The sequence below is a fragment of the Ipomoea nil genome, unplaced genomic scaffold (genome assembly GCF_001879475.1).
Source record: "Ipomoea nil cultivar Tokyo-kokei standard unplaced genomic scaffold, Asagao_1.1 scaffold0317, whole genome shotgun sequence".
In the NCBI taxonomy this organism is placed as follows: domain Eukaryota; kingdom Viridiplantae; phylum Streptophyta; class Magnoliopsida; order Solanales; family Convolvulaceae; genus Ipomoea; species Ipomoea nil.
Genome location: NW_017616745.1, coordinates 6,694,449 through 6,718,555, shown reverse-complemented (window position 1 = coordinate 6,718,555; position 24,107 = coordinate 6,694,449). Strand labels below are relative to the sequence as shown.

Genomic DNA, 24,107 nt, shown 5'->3' with positions numbered 1-24,107 from the left:
CCTTCCTTCTCCAACACGATACCCTCCGTAGACGCTTCAATCATCTCCATTTCCTTACCATTTCTTCAGCATTTTCTAGCTTTCACACACACTCGTCGTCGCTATTGTCGCCGGCGTCCGATCATCGCATATTCAACTGCGCTTTCTCTGTAAACCAGAGCTCATCATCATCCTATAACAGGTATAATTGCATTTTACGTTGATACATAATGCATTTACACAAAACAAGCATTTATTTTGAGTATATGTTTATGAAATTTTAAACTAGGGTTTTATACTGTTTACTCTTGTATGAATGTATAGTTATTTGATTATTAACGTGTATGGTTATGATTATGGGTTTATGAGTATATTTATAAGTTTATGGAACTGTAGTTGTACAATTTTGGAAGTATAGTTGTGCATTTATGGAATTGTAGATATACAGTTTTGGGTGTAGTACTCTGTTAACCTTACTTTGTGCACCAAACTGCATTCATGCCTTCTTAGCATAATTTGCCTTGTGGGTATACTTATGGAATTGTAGTTTTACAATTTTGGAAATATAGTTATGTGTTTATGGAATTGTAGTTATAGAGTTTTGGATGTAGTACTCTGTGAATCTTACTCTGTGCACCAAACTGCATCAATGCCTTTTTAGCATAATTTGCCTTGTGGGTATACTTATGGAATTGTAGTTGTACAATTTTGGAAGTATAATTGTGCGTTTATGGAATTATAGTTATACAATTTTGGATGTATTACTCTGTGAACCTTACTCTGTGCACCAAACTGCATTCAAATCCTTTTTAGCATAACTTGCCTTGTGGTATACTTATGAGATTATGGAATTGTAGTTTTACAATTCTGGAAGTATAGTTGTGTGTTTATGGAATTGTAGTTATGAAGTTTTGGATATAGTACTCTGTTAACCTCACTTGATGTTTTTTATTTGCAGAAATGGATGAGTTAGGTGTGGTAGATGACGCTACGCTTGGTCAATTTGTGAAGTCTGTAAAAAAGAGAACAACCAGAGCAGTATTGAGCTCACAAGCTGCTCAACTCACCCCTGCCCAGGAAGATCAAGCAGAGCCTTCGACAAGGCAACAACCAGCAGCTGTGAAAAGAAAGAGGGCACCACCACAAAAGCGAGAGAAAGTACGAGACCCTGATGTGAATTACTTCAGTACACGAATGGGTCCCAAGCAAATGTATGACCTTGTCCAGCGTCTAACACAGGACGAAAAGGATGCTGTGATTGATATGGGTTTTGGAGGGCTGCTGCACCTACAATTCTCAAGCAATTACTCACAACTTGTTGAGTATCTTCTGCAAAGGTTTGATGTTTTCAAATCAGACTTCATATTGGATGGTGACCATCTACATGTCGGTGAAGAGGATGTTGAATACATCTTGAGACTCCCCCCGGGGAAGAGAGATGTTGAGGAAGGTACAAAGAGTGAGGAAAATTCTAAAGCTACATATAATAAGGTCCTGACTGAGTGGAGGAAAAGATGGATTGTCAAGTCAGGGTCATCCATAACAACAAAGATGCCTGATGAAATAATCAGGAGAGGTGACCATGGAGATACCTTCAAGAGAGACTTTGTGGTGTTTGCTGTCATCTCTGCTCCGGGGAAATACTGGAAGATATGCCAACTATCGAGTTATCAAGTCATTGCTCAACATCCGGGCAATCTCAAGACTTAATTGGTGCAAGTACACGTACAAGTCTTTAATTGATTCGTATGACATTTACAAAGACTCTCCTACCAGATCCTTTGGAGGTCCAATGGTATTCATCCTGGTAAGATTCCATTATACATAAAATGTTCTAATTATGGAATTATATTTATGCAATTATGTAATTGTAGATATTCAATTCTGGATGTGTGGTTATGCACCTATGGATGTGTAGTTTTGTATTTGTGGAATTATGTTTTTGAAATTATGGAATTATTGTTTTACAATTATGAATGTGTGGTTTTGTAATTATGGAATTATATTCATGCAATTATGGAATCATAGATATGCAATTCTGTATGTGTGGTTATGCCCTTATGGATGTGTAGTTTTGTAATTGTGGAATTGTGGTTTTCCAATTATGGAATAATAGTTTTACAATTATGGAATTATAGTTATTCAATTATGGATGTGTAGTTTATGGATTATGGAATTATAGTCATCCAATTATGGAATTATAGTTATGCAATTCTGGATATGTAGTTTTATAATTATGGAATTATAGTTATGCAAATAAGAATGTGCATCCATACAATTCTAAATATGTAGTTATTCAACTCCTTAACATACTCTTCTGTAATTCTTGAAGCTCTTCTACTTTGACCGAGTAGAGTTCAGAGGCATGACTGTCAACCGCACATTCCCGGCAATAAAAGCTTGGACAAAAAGCCTTGTACACAAGCGAGTATCGGCTGAGATAAAATCAGGGGGTTTTGGTAAGGGCAAAGTTATCCCTCGATTTCAGAGACCTACTGCCATTGCATCTACATCATCACCCCGACCTGCACCTCCTCCTGCTGCAATACCAAGGCCAGTGTCCAGCCCTGCTGCTACACCATCTATTCCAGCTCCATTTGTGCCTCTGACAAATGTTGACCGAGTAACAAATGTGCTTCAACTGCTTACAGCAGATGTCCTTGAGTTCGGTCAGGTCATGTCTGACATTGGCAAGCAAGGGGCCCCGGTTGAAATCATGAAGAGGATTTTTTCAGGAATATCAACAATGCTGAGTGCTGCAAGCACAATTCAACCGACTCCTAGCCCAACTGCCTCGCAATTGGATGACATCTTCTTCGGAAGTGAAAGCTTCACATCAGCAGTTGATTCTCTGGTAGCAACTTTTGAAAAAACAAGAAAAGAAATAGAAATAGAAGTCCCATCGTTTGAGCTACTTGGACGCTCTACACCAACCCCACCACCATCTCAACAGCAGCCTTTGGACACCTTGGTGGATAACATTGTGAGGAGTGCAGGAGTATCAACCTCAACAGAGAAGGAAGCAACTCCATTACTAATCAGAGTGCCATTCGAAAAATCCACCACTCCTACTACCCCTGCTGCCCAAGCTGCTGCTGAGATTGATGAATTTGATAAGTAGGTTACTGCTTTCTTATGCAGATTTAGACTATGAATATGGTTTTCAATTCATCAATAATTATGAATATTAAGTTTGATTAATATGAATATATTCTTATTCAACTATTGACATTGATTTCTTTACAATTATGGATATGTATTTCTCAAATTATGGACATATAGTTTATAGATTATGGAAATGTAGTTATACAATTCTGGAATTATACTTGTGGGGTTATGAACTGCCTCTGTTTTTTTCTGGACAACAGAGCTATGGAAGAAAGTGAATCTGATGTTGAGGATGTTACTGTGAGAAAGAGACCTGTGCGCAAATTCAGAAACATCCCGCTTCATTTGAGGTCACCATATTGGAATAAGAACAAAGGCTCCATCAATAATGCAACTCCCAAAGAAAAGGTTTTTTCAAACTACGCATTTTTGGAAGCCTCAAGTGAGCACCCGGGAGGGTATGTTTCCATCCACCTATTTTACTTAAATTTTATTCATTAATTTATGTTCTTATATTTATTTATTTACTGTATTGTAGAGAGACATTGTTCAAATATGGTGATTACTACTTGTCAAGGGACGATTTTGCAACTATGTGCAATGGTGAGCTACTGAGCAGCTTCCTAGATGTCTGGTCCCTACGTTTTACATTGCTAAACATGCCCCGTGCGGTTGGGGAGACAAAGCGGGTCTACTTCTCCACCCTAGTACATGTAAGTGTTCACAAATTATGAATATATAGTTTTTAGATTATGGATATGTAGTTATTCAGTTCTGGATGTGTACCTGTGAACCCCTGGTTTTATAGTTTTGTAATTCTGGAATTATAGTTATGCAATTATAGAACTATAGTTATGCAATTATGGAATTGTAGATATGCAATTATGGAATTATTGATATGAAATTATGGAATTATAGTTATGCAATTATGGAACTATAGTTGTACAATTCTGGAAGTGTATATATATAACTCTGTATGTATAATTTTAACATTTTCAACAAATATTATTTGGATTATGACTACTCATTCTTGCATTTGTATGTGCAGCTTCAAATTGATCCCAATGACCAGTGGATGAAGGATCTCCCAACTCACATAAAAATGAAGAATTTCAATGAGAGATTGAGCTATGAAATAACCAGCTTCGGGAACCTAGACATCAGTGATGCAGATCTGGTAAGTTCTATTACCCATGTCCAATTTGACTTTATCATGTCCAAAAAAAATACTAACATTGCTTTAACTTTGAATTGGAATTAGATATTTTTCGCAGTTCATCGCCATGGTCACTACTTCTTGGTCTGCTTCAATGTGAAAGAACATAAAGTACAGGTCATTGACAACAAGGAGTTACCAGCTAATGTTTCGGAGAAGGACAAATATGGCAACTGCCCACACTTATTGGTAATTTTGATAAAAAAAAAAAAAAATTGACATTCTTACCATTACCTATCTATTGACTTAAAAGCATTATTAACACTAAACTAACTTTTCTGACCAGATTGAAGCATTCAGTGGTTACCTTAAGGCCGAGTGCCACTCCTTGTATGTGAAATTGCAAAAAGTTGATATAAAGTACCTTAAGTTGGACTGGGTAAACACTGAAAATGTCACTGATTGCTGGATCTATGTACTCCGGCATATGGAGACATTTCGAGGGACTCTACAAGACTGGCAGCCAGGATTCAAGAAGAATATGCGCTTGAATGTAAGACTACCATACAATAGTTTCAAAATACATTAAAAAAATAAATAAAACTGCAAATGACTAATTACTTAATGTTCTTTGTTTATAGGCAAACTTCATGTGTGAACTGCGAGCGAAATATGCTGCCAACCTCATAAAGTGGAGAATGAATGAAGTCAGGGGGGAGGTTCTGCAAGCGGCCAAAAGAGTTTCGAAGAAGAATTGAATGAATATTCTTCAACATGTTGACTGAATTCTAAATAATGAGAAAGTTTTTGTGAACTACACTAACAATGTGACTTGTATTTTGTGAATGTGAATGCATGATGTTAATAGCTGAATAACAATTTACATCTGATCTATGCACCTCTTTCTCTTTTCTTTTCTTTACTTTTTTTTTTTTGTTTTCATGTATCAAATCTATAATTGCATGACTACTATAAATCCATAATTGCATAACTATAGTTCCATAATTGCATAACTATAATTCCATAATTTCATTATTATAATTCCATAATTGCATATAACCAATTCCATAATTACATAACTATAGTTCCATAATTGCGTAACAATAATACCATAATTGCAAAACTATACATCCATACTTGCATAACTATACACCACAATTTCATAACTACAAATTCCATCACAATGGGGACTACACATGCATAAATGCATAACTATATTTTCATAATTGCATGACTATAATTTCATAATTGCATACCTTTCATAATTGCATGACTACAATTCCATAATTACATAACTATAATTCCATAATTTCATAACTATAGTTCCATAATTGCAAAACTACATATCCAGAATTACAAAACTAAAAGTCCATAATTGCATAAAATCAATGATAACAACTTGTAATTCTCAATCTACACCTACATTGTCATCTAAACCCTTATTAAACTGAACAAAATCTGAACTTGAAGAACTTGGATGTACAAGGTATCCATCCCCAGCAAGCTTGGATATGTTTTCCAACACCAAAGACTGAACAACACCCTTTGTACTCAATGCAGCTTTATTTGCAGCACTCCTTCTCCCCCTTGCAAGACTGTACTTCTTTTCAATAACACCACTCCTCCTTTTGTTACGCTCACCTTTCAATCTCCGACTTGAAGGATTTTGAACACCACCACTTGAAGATGAAACACCACACTCTTCAATATGCACATGCCCAACCTCGGCTTCAACCTTTTTCTTTACATCATCAACAGCTTCGTCACACAATTTCCTAGCTACGCTGCTATCTTGACTAGACACAACTAATCTTTGAAATTTTCTACTAATATCGAACACCCAAATTGATGGAGGAACACCAACATTATAAATCATAGAATCAATGTTGACATTCCTACCATCAATAACCTTTTTAGTCCATCTTTTAAGTATATATTTGTCGGGGATACTAGAAACACAATGTACGTGAAGAATGCGTATACAATGACAACATAGAATTCCCAACTCAGACATCAACTTGCAACTACAAGAAATGTCCAAGTTGGCTGCGTTAAAACTAACCTCATGCCTTATAATATCTATATCTGGCTGCCACACGTGATACTTCTGTTGACGGCCATCATTCAACACCATCTCTTGATGACACGCACTGCCTTTCATGAATTGTTCCTCAAACAGAAAATATATCTCAATCGTGTATACCTCTCTAGCATGTGAAAGAAGTTTCACATGCTCCATCATCATAGCGGGTACCCCTTGAGCACGCCAAAAGTCTTCACCGTTCTCTTTACTTCTCCATTCAGAAATTACGCTTACAAACGATGAATAGAAATCACAAAGACCCGCTGTCTTGGACAACCTTCTAGAAATCGAATGATTTGTAGTTTCACTCCTTTGTGATGATAGAATGCCCCCAGAAAAATAGTCCTTGTTAAATGCTGGACACCACTTCTCCCTACAATCATATAGCTTTTCTAACCAAGTATTCTTGTGACATTTATAGTCAGTCACCAACCTGAAAATGGTAAGACAAAATCCCAAATGTTTATGAAGCAGAATATTAACAAGCAGCATCACCACATCTAACACATACTCAGAATTTCTACTGCTGTATATACATAATTGGAATACTATATGTCCATAATTGATAGACTATATATCCATAATCCATACTACTACATTTCCAGACACCACTAGTAAGTTCAACTGCTATATATCCATAATCAATATACTATATATCCATAATCGGAATACTATATATCCATAATCCATATACTACATTTCCAGGCACCACCAGTAAAGTTCAACTGCTATATATCCATAATTGAAATACTATATATCCATAATTGATGCACTATACATCCATAATCCATAGACTACATTTCCAGTGACCACCAGTTAGTTCACCTGCTATACATCCATAATTACTATACTATACATCCATAATTCATATGCATATGAAACGTAATGCAATAAAAACGATTAATTACTAACATACCTTGTCCAATAGAATTGAAATTCAGCTTCGGTCTCTGTGTATTTCAACACGTAGTTAAACATATCCAAGAAATCCTTATTGTTCCTTAACGTCTTGATATGCTTCTTTGAATTCTCACCAATATGCCATATGTAAAGACGATGACGTGATGTTGGAAACACTTTAGATATAGCAACAGCCATAGTTGCACATTGATCTGTCATAATAGTCTGTGGAGACTTGCCACCCATTGATCTTGAAAACGCTTTAAACAACCACACAAACGATTCTATCCTCTCATTCATCAAAAACCCGCATCCAAACATTACATTCATGCAATGGTGATTCATCCCTACGAAAGGGCCACAAATCATATCGTATTTGTTTGTTCGATATGTCGTATCATGCACTAACAAGTCCCCAAACACCTCGTAATCTCGTCTCATTTGGCCACCCCTCCAAAAAAAACTGCACAACCTTGCATCCAAATCAAGTTCAAAATCAAAGAAAAAATCAGTCTCGGTAGACTGCCTCCTCCTAAAAATTTCAATTAAAGAGTTAGAATCCGTTCCATCCAATCGCTTGACAGTATCCGCAGCCATTGAATTATAAGCATCTCTACTGGTGAAACCAACTAAAGGGGACCCCCCTGATTGGTGTTTTAGGAACCTAATACCATCTGCCAATGCAACACCACTGTCCTTCAAACCTTGTAAATATAAGAGCTGATTATCTCCGACACTCCTATGTGAACGAAGTAGATGACTCTTGTTGAACACACATAACTCGTGATTGTGCACTTTCTCGTGTTTTGTAACTGTCCACAACCCATCATCACCCACGTCAAATTGAACAAACTCTCCACACCCTGTCCTTGTGTCAATTTTGGAATAAGCCTTAACCCCACTGTTTGCCTTATAACCAGCCTTAGAACAACAAAATTTCTTCATTTGAATTGTGTTCGTAGATCCCTTGTATCGTTGATGACCCTTCCTCACACTAAAACCAAGTCTATATGCATAACTGTTATACACCTCAAAAGCCTCATCAGCATTACTTACTACCAAACCAACCAAATCTTGATCAACTGCAAATATAACACAATAATAACCATTTCCATTAACATATAATTCCTAACCAGAATTTGCTAATTAAAAGGTAAACCACTATGAATAAACCTGGAATTGATGAAGATCCATCAACATCTACATCTACTTGATCTGAACTCACTGAACCATCCACAATGCCTTTACTAACTACATTATATAGACATGGTGAACATTACTTCAAACAGTTCATCAAACAGCAAAAACATAGTGCCTACATATTCTGTATATATAGTTATATGATTATGGAAATATAGTTATACAGTTCTGGATACACAGTCGCAACAAACTGCCAAAACAGAGTACCCCGCTAATTCTGAATATATAGACATGCAATTCTGGAAATATAGTTATGAAATTATGGAATTATTGTTTTCAAATTCTGGAATTGTTATTATACAATTATGGAAATTACTTACGTGATTTTGCACAACTATTTGCAGATTCTAGACACAAACATCACTGCTAATCACATAATCATACAAAAAACCAAAATGAACAATTGCAAAAACAATAACAAGATCACCTTGAATCGAATGCCAATCACCAACAGCGGAATTCGTCTGCTCTGTTCCATCCTCCATCTAGCAATCACTTTGTAATTCCCGATCCCCACTCCGATTTCGATTTGCGATTGCGATTTGCGAATGCGATTGAGATTGCGATCGCGATTCCGGTGATATCGAATGCCAATTCCGGTGATATCGATTGAGTTTGAAACTTGGAAACAAACTCAAAAAGGAAGTAAACGCCGTTAACGGTGTGGATCTGTATGCACCATGCATGGTGCATACAGATCCACAGCATAATTTGCCCATTCGGTTGCACAGCATAATTTGCGCTGCGCACTTGCGTAGGCCTGTGATTTCTTTTTTTTTTTTTTTTAATCTCTTGAGAGAAGAATGGGGCCTAAGCCCAACGTCAAATTAGGCTTGAAAGTGGAGATCAATGAGTTAATTAGACTAAAGGGTAAATTATGAAAAATTATATCGTCCACCGCGGTGCATAATCGATTATGCACCGCGCATCAAAACGATGTCGATTTATTTAATGAAAAGAACCGAAATCCGTTCCGTAAAAAATAACTCTGTTCTTCAGTTTCATTTTGTATACACTGCAGTTTCAGTTCAACACAACTACAGTTTCATTTTGATATAACTACAGTTTCATTCAATATTATTTATAAACTCAAATATGTGAAAGTGTTATTTAATTTTATTTTATATACACTATAGTTTCATTAAAACACAACTACATGATCATTTCGATATAATTACAGCTTCATTGTACAATATAGACTCAAATATGTGAAATGTTATTCAGTTTCATTTTATATATACTGCAGTTTCATTTCACTACAACTACAGTATCATTTTGATATAACTGCAGTTTCATTTGATAATATAAAAATAATACGTGAGGCAGTGTCGGTTTAGATACACTGTAGTGTCACTCCGTTAACACTAACAGCGCGTCGTTTCTATACTTAAAGAAACGACACCGTTTTGATGCGCGGTGTATAATCGATTATGCACCGCGGTCCACGATATAACGACTGGTAAATTATATTGTGTGCCCTAACTAAAATGGCATCATTTTATATCCGTTTTTTTTATAAATTTCGTTTCTCATTTCTGTCGTTAACTTCTAAAAATAAAAATTCTACATTTCAAATGTACAGTATTGTATAGTATAATACACATAAACTCATAACATAATACACATAATCTAACATAATACATAATAATACACATAAGCTCTTAACAGAATACACATAAACTCTTAACATAATACACATAAACTCTTAACAGATAAAACGACATCGTTTTGGACAGGGCGCACAATGCATTGTGCACCTTGGTTCACGATGTAACGATTGGGTAATTAGAATCCATGTACAATGTTTTTGGATTGAGAAGTGGCAAAAATTTTAAAGGTCAAAGTGTGGCAAGTCATCGAATATAGGCTCGTAAGGTACACAGGTTAGGAAAGAAACCACCAGGCCCCTAAGCGCAAATTATTCAAAATGTTCACAATTTACATACTAATAGGGTGTTTTGTTATTGGTTGATCAGCCAAATTTTAGTTGATTTTAGCACAAAATGAAAGCTGGACGAAAGAAGAAAAGAACTGTTGTTTTCATTTAGTAAACTGACTAACTGTCTTTACAAGAAGAGATGGAAGCTATATAGGAGGATACAGAATTTAGAAGCAATATTGCAAGCTGAAAGTAACTGCTCCTTAACTAACCAACTAACTGCCTAACATACTATTATTAAGCACTGGTAGTGGTTTTATCCTCTAATAACCCCCCCCCCCCCCCCCCCCCCCTCCCCCAAGCTGGAGTGTATATGGAATGAAGCCCCAGCTTGGAGATAAAATTTTGAAATGGCAATGGTTGTAAGGGTTTTGTGAAAAAGTCAGCTATCTGATTATCAGTGGAAACATGTAAAAGCCTGACAATGCCCTTTTGGAGTTTCTCCCTTATGAGGTGGCAATCAATCTCTATATGTTTTGTACGTTCGTGGAAAAATGGATTTTCAACAATGGCTATTGCTGATTTTCTGTCGGAGTACAATATAGCTGGTCCTTCTATTTTTACTTCCAATGTTTCGAGCAAGAAGATCAACCATTGAATCTCGCAGGCAGCAAGGGTCATAGCTCGCTCTGTATTCTGCTTCAGATGAAGATCTGGAAATTGTTCAAAAATTATGAATATATAGCTTTATAATTATGAACATATAGTTCAGTAATTATGATCATAGAGTTCTGTTATTGTAAATATAGAGTTCAATAATTATGAATATGAAGTTCAAAAATTATGAATATATAGCTTTATAATTATGAACAAATAGTTTAGTAGTTATGAATACGGTTCCATAGCATAATGCTTCCTCCTTTATCCACCTTCATCTCCTTCGCCCAACCTAGCAACGAGGACAGCTAGGGTTGTCAAAGTGGCTGGCCCGCACCCGCCGCGCGGTGTGGCGGATTAGGGCTACAAAAAAGATGGACTGCGAAATAATAGCTGGCCTAACGGGTCTGGCCCGCTAAGACCCATAGCCCGCAGACCAGACCCTAATATATATATATATATATATATATATATATATATATATATATATATATATATATATATATATATATATATATATATATATATATATATATATATATATATATATATATATGGGAAAAAGTTTCAATCCTTGACTTTGGGTATGAAGTCACCCTTAAATCTTCAGGCTAGTTGTTCTACTTAAAAAAAGTGCCTACAATAAAGGGATTAGTTACTATGTACGACACTAAAAATCCTGGGTATACTAGAAAAAAAAAATATAGTCAGCGTACGCTAAAGTTCCTTTCTTTTTGTTAAAAATTAAAAACAAAACTCCAATGTAGTGACATCTCCCATGTGAAAGGTTATGAGATCGAGCCTCAGTGGAGGCGTTGTTGACTCTGTGTGCTTCATTAGGTTGAGAAAGTATGTTTGAACAGATACTACAATGTAATAGAGTCAGTAGCATTAAAAAAAAAACACTCTAATAATTTCTTCGCAATAATTCCATCCAGATTCAACTTTATATTTATTAACAACCGTTTCATTCCACGCACACACACAGATATATATATATATATATATATATATATATATATATATATATATATATATATATATATATATATATATATATATATATATATATATATATATATATATATATATATATATATATATATATATATATATATAAGGGTGCTCACATGTGGCCATGTTGTTAGGTGTGGTTATATGGTCAGGCCATTAGATTAGATAGATCCAATGAATCATATTAATCAAGATTTTTTCAGTATTTTCGCGCACATTCTCCTACCTAGCGAACTGCAAGGGTAAACTCGTCATAAAACACCAGAATAGAGAAAATCAAATTGTTGTATGTTTTATTACACTATTGGTGCATGTTGTCAACACTGTTGGTGTATTCTGGAACTCGTCCGCTATAAATGGCCACTGTAATTACCATAACACGGGAATACATCATTGGTGCGTTTCACTGTGGTGTGTTTTATTACACTATTGGTGTATGCTGTCAACATTGTTGGTGTATTCTGAAACCCGCCCGCTATAAATGGTTACAATAATTACCATAACACCCCCACTTACCAAAACGCACGAAAATCCTCAAAATTAGCACTGCCATTAGATTAAACTGATTCAACGACACAGATACAATCACACGACCACACATAATGACGTGACCACTTATGAGCGATCTTCTATATATATATATATATATATATATATATATATATATATATATATATATCCAAAACTTATTACATAAAAGCAAAAACAATCAAAGACAAAACATCTTGGTATAAACACGGCTTTTACATGAGTATTCATACTTGTGTGAATTTTGTTGTGTACTTGATAGAATTGACATCAATATCAATCAATTCCTTAGAATTTTTCATAATATTATAAATATTAATACACATAACGAGAAAAGATATACAAAGTTACACACTTACGTTATTTTTACCACTTACATAGGCTTAAAGGTTAAAAAAGAAAAAATAAATTTTTAAAAAAAACATTGGTTGTTTTGTTAGTAACAATTGTAGGGGATGATTAACATTTTCCTTAGGAAATATTGGTTATAGTTGTCCAGCTTAGACTAGTGGTGCGCATGCAGACTTCTCGGGGTCCCACATGGCCAGGAGCAAAAACTTTCGTTTGAGCCTTTACTGTACGTGATCTTTAAATATGGTAAAATAGTCTTTTCACTGCAAAGCTTGGAATACATTGACTTATGCAAGAAATCTCAGTAAACTCAACAATCCTTCTACTCAAGAGTTAAACAATGCAATTAGCACAACTACTCAAATAATCTTGCAATTAGATGCTAACATTCTCCTTCACAAACTTGAACTCAAAGTCAAACAATTACACAGAGGCCAACTTTATATTTGCCTGTTAGATATGCTTCTACTCAAAATAAAACAAATACAACCCATACTAGCGCGTCGTTACTAGCCCGAGTGTCCGAGCCTCACGGGCCCACGAATCTCGGTCCGAAATAACACATGACTAAGCCTCAAAAGGCCCGGCCTTCTTCTGATTTAGCCTGACGGAGCTTGGTGACGGGGCTTGAGAAGCCCCGTCACTTGGCTCCACCAAGTAACGGCCTAGAGTGACGGATCTCCCTTTGATTCATCACTCTGGTCCGTTGGTTCATGGGTCTAGCCAACGGGTCTCTCCTAGATCCGTTGGCTAGGACCGCAATGCCAACCTAGTGAACCAGACAGTGTGCACCTCTATGCACCAAATGTCTTCTTCTCCAAATTTCTCAGCTCAGAGCTCAAACAAACACTTCCAGACAAACATGAATCAAACATATAACATCCTCAACACACAATAAACTTATCAACAAACATTCTCAAACATTTCTAAGCATCTAATCTCACGAAATCGAACATTATCAGGCTAAAATAATAGCTTTGGGAATCCATGATTTATACCTTTGAGCTTGGCTTTCTCTAGTGTGGGTCCTTCTTCTTCTTTAACAGAGATTTTCACCCTCACCTCCTATTTTCTCAAACAACCAAAATACAAGCAACACCCATCACAAACTCAAACACAGTGAAGGATGAAAGAGATGAAGGGAATAGATGGAAGCAAAGTGTCAGGAGATGGAAATGAATGAAGGAAAATGAAATGGATGGAGGAAAACTTATTGTGATTCTTCCTTCTATGCTAGCTGACTTCTACAACTTAGAATAAAGGAGGTAAAATGGAGGGATCAAGTTCTTAGGAGTGAATAGTGTTGTTTAAATAGGGTACGAAACCCTAGGTGAGATATTTTGCAGAGAATGAGAGTTTGGTCTTTTAGCTTTTTGAAATTATCAGGTTTCTCACTCAAGGCTAAGCTAGGTAATGAAATAGTTTTATTCAACTTAGGAGATAAAGTAGATTTCTTAAAAGGATGTTTTTAAGTAAAAACATTGACTTGGGTTTCTCATGTTTCTCTCAGATTGACTTTTTGGATCAAAACTTGATACATAGATATACCCAATACTTGGGATTCTCGAAATAGGCTTGTTTTGGTGTAGAATTAATAAAGTCACGATTAAAAATATTTAATTCATACACCTTATTTTAGAAAAAATCTCGAAGGAGTAAAAATAATTATTTTGGGACTTATAAAATATGATTTAGGAAAATAATTTGAGTTGTCATAGTATGTGTGTCTGTATGTATGTATGTATAACATTAACATTTGAAAAAATGTAATTTTTTTTAATTTTTAAATATAATACGAAAAAGTTAATATTATTAAATACAAATAAAATCAATTACACATTGTCACATAAGAAGATGAAGTCAGGAAGGGAGTGTAACACGAGTCTTATTCTTATAACTTATCAATGTTCTTTGACCCTTGATTATAGATTGATCTAATTTCTTTTGGGTCTAGATCAAATGACAAGCAAGTGAAGCAACGGTAACATCAAAAATGAATAATTTGACGTTGGGCTTTGGGCCCCATTCTTCTATCAAGAGATTAAAAAAAAAAATCATAGGCCTGCTCAGGCATTTATTACATAACGTGGTTTAGCTTAGGCCTGGTTCCAAGCCCACAAAATAAAAGCACGCCCAGTGGGACTCGAACCCACAATCGCTTGATTAGAAGTCAAGCGCCTTATCCATTAGGCCATGGGCGCTTGTTGTTTATTTGTGTAAGTTTGGTTTACTTGTAATAATGAAATTAGGGTTCTGACCCAAACGAAGTGTTAATTTATTATAGGGAAAATTGTAATTTATACCCCTCACAAATATGTCAATTATCAATGTCACATCTGAATTATTAGCAGTGTAAATATTACCCCTCAATTTTTAAAACGTGACATATATAAATCAACCATCTTTTATGAATTGTCTCAGTAATTTCAATAGAACTCTTTTACGGATTAACGAATTATCTTAGTAATTTCAATATTTACTGACTACTAGGACAATTCGTAAAAGAGAGGTGATTTATTTAAGAGTTAATTACCGAAATGGTACCTTGATTATAGCGAAATTACCAATTTGGTCATTGACAATTTTTTTTAACCAATTAAGTCCATCAACTTTAAAAATCTTAACCAATTTGGTCCTCCATTTGTTTAACCATTAGTCAACAGTTAACTTGGGACCAAATTGGTAATTTCGTTATAGTCAAGGGACTATTTTGGTAATTAACTTTAGGGGTGGCAATTCAGTTTAGTTTTCTCGAAATTATTGAATTGTCCAATATTGAAAGAGAGTCCAATATTAAAATTATTGAATTGTCCCTCTATTTAACACCAATTTGACGAAAGAACAAACGTAGGACTACATTGAGCAAAAACACAAAAGTCTAGGACTATATTAGGTTACCAAAGTCATTTAGGACGAAACTATTAAAAAAAAATCACTATAATCGATGACCATTTTGAGTATTAACTCATAAAAGTTTAGATGTTGACTTGTTGAGGGAGTATTTTTAGTTTGAGATTAAGAAATACCATTGTAAACTCAGTTACCCTAGTTACTAGCCTTAGTATGTAAAAGAATCTAAATCTAAAATACAATAATATTGGATGCAATTAGATAATAAAGTAAGCGTAAATGATTATCAAGATTTTTTTAAAAAAAACAAAAAACAAAAAAAAAAAACTCATAATTCTTTACAAGATAATATTTATTATGTGTAGATCAGAATATTTGTTGAATAGCATTGACAATGTTACATGTAGTATCTGTTCAAATATATTTTCTTAATCTACTGAAGCCCAACGAGTCAACACCGCCCCAATTAAACTCGAACCCATAACCTCTTATTTAAGAAAGTCACTAATGCCGCTTGACCACAAGGTCTTTGGCATGTGTAGACTATTTAATGGAGAAGTTACGTAACAAGCTAGGTTTAATCACCACCATTTATAAATGCTATTCAAAGAATGTCCAAGATTTTGGACAAGAAAAATAATACACTATAGTATAATATTTCTTGTCCAAAATCTCGTATATTATTTTTCTTGTCCAAAATCTTGCACTTTGTGAGTTTACTAAAAAGAATGTGAACTATCTAGTTTTGTAATCTTATAATTACTAAGTCAATAACTTGATCATCTTGATTAGGATTTAAGATAGTCACAATAAATGTACTTTTGATAGTCAAATAATAACTGTGTATAATTATTTGGCAAAAACTTGTGCGAAACCATCTCACATATCCTTGTTCGTAAGACGGGTCGGGTCAAGATACAATGTAATACTTATACTGAAAATAAAATACTAATAAGAAATAAAACATTTAGCACTTATCTATACTATATATAAAAAACAAAATCTTGAACTTTAAATTCCCGCCCAATTCCTAAAAAATCTCTCTTTCTAATAAAAATATATTCGTTTCTACTTTCCAAATCGTACTATAATTCTAAGGTAAAATTCATATTCTAATATTATAAAAAAGTGTAATACAATTTCTATTCTAATCTATACTATCTATTCTATACTATATATAAAAACAAAATCCTAAACTTTAAATTCCCGCCCAATTCGTAGAAAATCGCTCTTTTTAATAAAAATACATTGTTTTCTATTTTCCTATTCGTACTATAATTCTAGGTTAAAATTTCTATTCTAATATTATAAAATAGTGTAATACAATTCCTATTCTAATCTATACTATATATAAAAGCAAAATCTTGAACTTTTACTTCCCGCCCAATTCCCAAAAAATCTCTTTTTCTAATAAAAATATATTGTTTTCTACTGTAATATTCGTACTATAATTCTAGGTTAAAATTTCTATTATAATATTATATAATAGTGTAATACAATTCCTATTCTAATCTATACTCTATAGTCTATACTATATATAAAAACAAAATCCTGAACTTTAAATTCCCGTCCAATTCCTAGAAAATCTCTCTTTCTAATAAAAAGACATTGTTTTCTATTTTCCTATTCGTACTATAATTCTATGTTAAAATTTCTATTCTTCCAAAAGGCTGAACCCCAACCCGACAGAGCATTTGGGAGGATGTAAATCATGGTAACTCAACTGAACATTGGGCCCAATTCCTAGAAAATCTCTCTTTCTAATAAAAAAGACATTGTTTTCTATTTTCCTATTCGTACTATAATTCTATGTTAAAATTTCTATTCTTCCAAAAGGCTGAACCCCAACCCGACAGAGCATTTGGGAGGATGTAAATTATTTTCCTATTCGTACTATAATTCTATGTTAAAATTTCTATTCTTCCAAAAGGCTGAACCCCAACCCGACAGAGCATTTGGGAGGATGTAAATCATGGTAACTCAACTGAAGTTTTCTATTTTCCTATTCGTACGTACTATAATTCTTTTAAAATTTGGGAGGATGTTGTAAATCATGGTAACTCAACTGAACATTGTTTTCTATTTTCCTATGTAAATCATGGTAACTCAACTGAGCATTGTTTTCTATTTTCCTATTCGTACTATAATTCTATGTTAAAATTTCGATTTAGGAGGGAGGATGTAAACCTAAACCATGGTAACTCACTCAACAAACCCCCCTCACTTTAAGAAGTTGCTCCCACACTGCCGCTAGTGAGACTCGATCACTGGTCATTCTTCCAAAATTTCACCTCTGTGACCAGTTGAGCTGCACATGCAGGTTAAAATTCCTATTCTAATATTATAAAATAGTGTAATACAATTCCTAATCTAATCTATTTTATATATATATATATATATATATATATATATATATATATATATATATATATATATATATATATCTTGAACTTTAACTTCCCGGCAAATTCGTAAAAAATCTATTTTTCTAATAAAATATATTGTTTTCTACTTTCATATTCGTACTATAATTTTATGTTAAAATTCCTATTATAATATTATAAAATAGTGTAATATAATTTTTATTCTAATCTATATCTATACTTCTATACTATATATAAAAACAAAATCCTGAATTTTAAATTCTCGCCCAATTCCTAAAAAATCTCTCTTTCTAATAAAAATATATTGTTTTCTACTTTCATATTCGTACTATAATTCTACGTTAAAATTTTTATTCTTGTATTATAAAATAGTGTAATACAATTCCTATTCTAATCTATACTATATATAAAAACAAAATCCTGAACTTTAAATTCTCACCCAATTTCCTAGAAAATCTCTCTTTCTAATAAAAATACATTATTTTCTATTTTCCTATTCGTACTATAATTCTATGTTAAAATTTCCATTCTAATATTATAAAATAGTGTAATACAATTTCTATTTTAATCTATACTATATATAAAAACAAAATCCTGAACTTTAACTTCCCGATAAATTCTCAAAAAATCTTTCTTTCTAATAAAATATATTGTTTTCTAACAAAATATAATCCTGAACTTTAAATTCCTGCCCAATTTCTAGAAAATCTCTCTTTCTAATAAAAATACATTGTTTTCTATTTTCCTATTCGTACTATAATTCTAGATTAAAATTTCTATTATAATATTATAAAATAGTGTAATATAATTATTATTCTAATTTATACTATATATAAAAACAAAATCTTGAACTTTAACTTAATGAAAAATGTGAAAGGTAAATTAAAAATGGAAAGGAAATATTTCAACAATAATGTTCTACATCATCATGTAAAGGTAAATTAAAAATGGAAAGGAAATATTTTAATAATAATATTATACATCATCAATAGTAAAGGCATATTTTAAACAATAGTAAAGGTAAATTAAAAATGGAACGAAAGTTAAAAATGGAACATCAAATATTTCAATAATAATATTATACATAACCAATTAAAAATGGATCAGAAATTTGGTAAAAATATCAATACATATGATATTCTAATTAGCTAATTGACTGAAAAAAAAATTGGATGAAAATGAATATGATATTACTAATTGACTGAAAATATAAAAGAAAATGTATATTAATAATTGACTGAAAATAAAAAAAAATGATCCATAATTAACTAAAATGAAAAAAGAAATGACCAGATCATTGCATTTTAATTAAAAATGGAATGAAAATTAAAAATTAGGCGAAAATATTTCAATAATAATATTCTACATCATCAATTAAAAATGGAACGAAAATTAGGTAAAAATATCACTGCATTTGATATTCTAATGGACTAATTGTCTGAAAATAAAAAAAGAATAATTGGCTAAAAATGAATCTGGTATTACCAATTGACTAATAATTATTATGGTAATTAAGCTAAACATGGATCGTTGGATTTATTTTTATAATAATTACAATTAAATTATTTATCCTTTCTTCTCCTATTTATTTTAGTAATAATATAATTACATAAATTATATTATATATCGATTTTTTAAGATGATTGCAGAAAAATGAGTAATATATTATTCAATTAATTGAGTGATACTTTTGCACTAATCTTATAATCAAACAAATGTACATTTTTAAATATTAGAATTGTTTATAATTTCATCTTTAATTTTATTGTCTAATATATAATAAAAAAAAAAATTATTTGTGCATCGCGTGGATAATTGGGCAATTATTTGCAAGGATTTGAGTGAAAACATGTTGATAGTCGAAGTGTTGGCGCATGACAAGTTGAAGATAGAGCATGAAACATTGGTAACACAATTGACCGACGAGCAAAAGAATGTTTACGATGAATGAACAGAGCAAAAATAGTTAACGGGACACATGAAGGAACCAACGTTCTTATCCATCGAATGTCTCTCACTCCTTCTGATACGAGATTGCCCATCAAGTTCCAGCGTAAACAATTCCCGTTGATACTTGCATATGCCATGACTATCAACAAAAGCCAAGATCAAACACTAACTCACGTTGGGTTATTGCTAAAAAAAATCAGTCTTTAATCACGGACAATTGTACGTACCTTTCTCCTGAGTCACCATCTTGATGGCCTGAAGGTGTTAGCTCTAGACGAGGATGGATAAAATTGTGTTGCGACTACCACTGTCGTTTACAAAGAGGTTTTCAATAATGTGCAAATACAATCGATGATATTTATTATTATTATTATTATTATTATTATTATTATTATTATTATTATTATTATTATTATTATTATTATTTTCAAAATGACAAAATTGCTATATATCTAGACAAAAATATATCCTCTATACAAATGAATTAAGATAACAATTGATTACTATAACTAACTTGATAGATAACGAGTACATTTGCCCAATGTATAAAAATCCTAAACAATGATATATATATATATATATATATATATATATATATATATATATATATATATATATATATATGTACTAACAAATGTAATACTAAATCATTAACCAAATGTTTATACTTACATGCATGGAAAATACAATACTTTTGAAGGAAAATGCAAGACTTTACATGTTGATGTAAAAGTATTACTTTTTAAAAAAAAAAATCAAAAGTATTATATTTTTCCTTATATGTAATACTTATATTAGCAAATATAATACTAATACTAATTATGAATAAAATGTTTGTTATTTATAAGGGAAAATATAATACTTTTGATAAATAAAATAAATGTAATACTTTTACATCAAAATGTAAAAGTATTACATTTGTCATCTAAAGTATTACGTTTCCCTTATAAATAACAAACATTTTATCCTAATTAGTATTACATTTACTAGTATAAGTATTACATTTGCATGTTGACACGACCCGTCTCAATGGTTCTCACACAAGTGTGACCTTTATAAGTAAACTATTACTCCCTATAATAATAGTACAAATTATTAGCAGAGATCCCTAATAAAGAAGATGACCGACAATACTACAACATAGTTGAGAAATTCATGGTTCATGGTCCTTGTGGAGTTGCTAGGAAACAGTCCCCTTGCATGATAAATGGTAGATGTTCAAAGTATTTCTCAAAAAAGTTTGTTTACTCTTCCAATTTTGATGAAGATGGTTACTCAATCTATAGGCGTCATGATGATGGCATGATTGTAAGTAATAATGGAATTCAGTTGGATAACAGATATGTGGTACCACACAATAGGTATTTGCTTCTAAAATATAGGGCACGGATGAACGTGGAACGGTGCAATCAATCAAGATCTATCAAATACTTAATTATTCAAGTATGTTAATAAAGGCAATGATCGAGTCACCGCTGAATTTTATAAAAGTACAACTAACGAATATGGTAATGAAGTCATAGATGAGATAAATATGTACTACGATTGTCGCTATATCTCTTCGTGTGAGGCTATGTGGTGTTTTTTAGTTTTGATGTGTAATTCAGAACACCAGCGGTTGAGAGACTAAACTTTCATCTCCTAAATTGTCAATCTGTTTATTTCGGAAGATCATGATAGAGTCGACAATGTGCTAAATCGACATACTATTGGTCAAAGAATGTTCAATTGATGGTTTGAAGCCAACAAGAGATATGCAGACACAAGACTATTAACTTATATTGAGATACCAAATAAGTTTGTTTGGAAGAAGAGCATTCGGGAATGACATCCAAGGAAAAAGGGATTTTCAATTGGTCGTATCTTCTATGTACCGTTGGGCAGTGGTGAATTATATTACTTGAGATGCCTTCTTAATATAGTTCATGGCCATACAAGTTTTAAAGACATTCGGACATTTCTTGGGATAGAGTATATGTCTTTTAGAGATGTATGTTATGCACGGGGATTATTAGATGATGATAAAGAATACATTGATGCCCTCAAAGAGGCAAGCCATTGGTAACCCGCTCATTCCATGAGAAAATTTTGTCACATTGTTGACATCAAATTCTTTGAATAGGCCAGAAAATGTTTAAAATGATGTGTGATATTGTCTTGCCGAAGATGCACAAATCAATCAGCGTATACTACTATTAAAATCAAGTTTTGTGTATTGTTAATTTGTAATCATATCCTATAGTTTCCTTTATAAAAGTTAATTCTCATTTTATCAGTTACTTATTATATTTATTTTTCATTTTTTTGGAGATCTGATCTTAACAAATGATGAGAAGAAAATTTTAGCTCTGCTGGAATTGGACAAGTTGTTACCTACAACTATACAATAAGTCTTTGAAATACTTTCATCCAATGCCAATTCCAAATTTAGATTCTTCACAATTAAATATAAATCGATTGTTGTTTGAAGTGTTATCATATGATCGTGAATCACTTGTTGAAGAGAGTGATAACTTGATGAAGAAATTAACTGATGAATAAAGAGTTGTATATGATACACTAATTGGAGATGTTTCATCGAATGATGGTGGTTTGTTTTTGTGTACGGTTACGGTGGAGCACGCAAGACATTTCTAAAGAGGGTTTTATTTGCGACATTGTGGTCTAAAAGTGATATTGTTATCAATGTTGTATCAAGTGGTATATCTTCTCTGCTTCTACCATGAGGCAGAACTACACATTCAAGGTTTGCAATACCCATATCTATAAATGAAGACTCGACATGTAATATTAAACCAGGGAGTGACCTTGTTGAGTTAACTGTGAAGATCATAGACAAAGTTAATAATTTGGGATAAAGCTCCAATGATGCACAAACACTACTTTGAAGCGTTGGACAAAACAATGAGAGATTTATTCCGGTTTGTTAATCCTTCAAGTGCGACTAATACATTTGGTGGCAAAATAGTGGTTTTGGGTGGTGATTTTAGGCAGATATTACCTGTGATTCCAAAATGTACAAGGCAAGATATCATTTATGCAACTATAAATTCCTCTTATATTTGGAATGTTGTAGAGTTTTAAGATTGACAAAGAATCTTCGTTTAAATAATATGGAACCTGGTCTAGAAATGCAACAAGTGGAAGAGTTTACAAATTGGATTGATTTGATCGATGATGGAACATTTGGATGTTCAAATGATGATTGTGCAGAGGTTGATATTCCTCAAGAGATGTTGTTGCCCTCAACTAGTGACCCGATTTCCACAATCATGGAAAGTACATTTATGATGTTTAAGAATGGAGATTGTGATAACAATTTTCTGGAAAGTCGGGCAATTTTGGCACCAACACTTCATGTTGTTAATTCAATTAATGACTACATGAGTAACATGCATATAGTGGAAACAGGATATACTTGAGTTACGATACTGTATGTAGATCTTAATCAAATCATGGACGTACTACTCACAAACGTGCACACAATTGAGTTCCTAAATGGACTGCGAGCATCTGACATACCTAATCACATATTAACATGGGGGCGTTTGGTTCACGAAATGTTAGATTACCTTAGAGAATGTTAGATTGCTGGGAATGTTAGATTACTGGAATGTTAGATTACTGTGTTTGGTTTAAAACTAAAATATGTAAATAAGACAACTGTAATAAGATAAATTGATTAAAACGTCCAAAGCCTAACATTATTAATAAGACAAGGGGATGTGAGGTTACCTAAGAAATTAGAGGGTATCTCACATTCTCTTTCAATAGCTAAAAACTTAATGCGGAGGTTATCTGACATTTCCTGGGAAAGTTACATAACTTGAACCAAACATGAGAATCTTATATTACCAAGCAATATAACCTTGGTTATCTTATATAATTTGAACCAAACGTCCCCTAAAGGTTGGCTCACTTGTGATGTTGTTGAGGAATATAGATCACTCACTTGGTTTATGCACATAGGTTGGTAGTTACCAGATTGTCAAACACATGTTATAGAAGCCAAAATTAGGTCAGGTAACCATGTAGGTACTAGGGTGTTAATTGGTTTCTCGAATGACT

At 32.9% G+C, this 24,107-nt stretch overlaps 2 protein-coding genes and 1 non-coding gene across 3 annotated transcripts; 1 reads left to right on the top strand and 2 right to left on the bottom strand.

Annotated features, from left to right (window-relative positions):
• Positions 1 to 5,651: 5,651 nt before the first annotated feature.
• Positions 5,652 to 8,171, bottom strand: LOC109166777 (protein FAR1-RELATED SEQUENCE 1-like). The gene is made up of 3 exons (XM_019315668.1): positions 7,699 to 8,171; positions 7,243 to 7,476; positions 5,652 to 6,759 (listed from the first exon to the last, which is right to left on the bottom strand). Exons 1-3 carry the CDS (start codon positions 8,169 to 8,171, stop codon positions 5,652 to 5,654), a joined length of 1,815 nt encoding a protein of 604 aa, XP_019171213.1.
• Positions 8,172 to 14,983: 6,812 nt separating this feature from the next.
• TRNAR-UCU lies at positions 14,984 to 15,056 on the bottom strand. Its single transcript has one exon. It is a non-coding gene; the product is annotated as a tRNA-Arg (tRNA).
• Positions 15,057 to 22,904: 7,848 nt separating this feature from the next.
• LOC109166771 lies at positions 22,905 to 23,461 on the top strand. The gene is made up of 2 exons (XM_019315662.1): positions 22,905 to 23,062; positions 23,116 to 23,461. Exons 1-2 carry the CDS (start codon positions 22,905 to 22,907, stop codon positions 23,459 to 23,461), a joined length of 504 nt encoding a protein of 167 aa, XP_019171207.1.
• The last annotated feature ends 646 nt before the right edge of the window (positions 23,462 to 24,107 follow it).

Excerpts from the sequence above, each read along its gene's own strand:
- LOC109166777 (XM_019315668.1), bottom strand. The coding sequence starts at position 8,171 with ATGAAGAAATTTTGTTGTTCTAAGGCTGGTTATAAGGCAAACAGTGGG. Across the intron at positions 7,477-7,698 it reads GAACTTGATTTGGATGCAAG|ATCAATGGGTGGCAAGTCTC; the intron begins GTTGTGCAGTTT and ends AGCGTTTTCAAG. Across the intron at positions 6,760-7,242 it reads TTTCAATTCTATTGGACAAG|GTTGGTGACTGACTATAAAT; the intron begins GTATGTTAGTAA and ends TACCATTTTCAG.
- LOC109166771 (XM_019315662.1), top strand. The coding sequence starts at position 22,905 with ATGATGCACAAACACTACTTTGAAGCGTTGGACAAAACAATGAGAGAT. Across the intron at positions 23,063-23,115 it reads GTGATTCCAAAATGTACAAG|AGTTTTAAGATTGACAAAGA; the intron begins GCAAGATATCAT and ends GGAATGTTGTAG.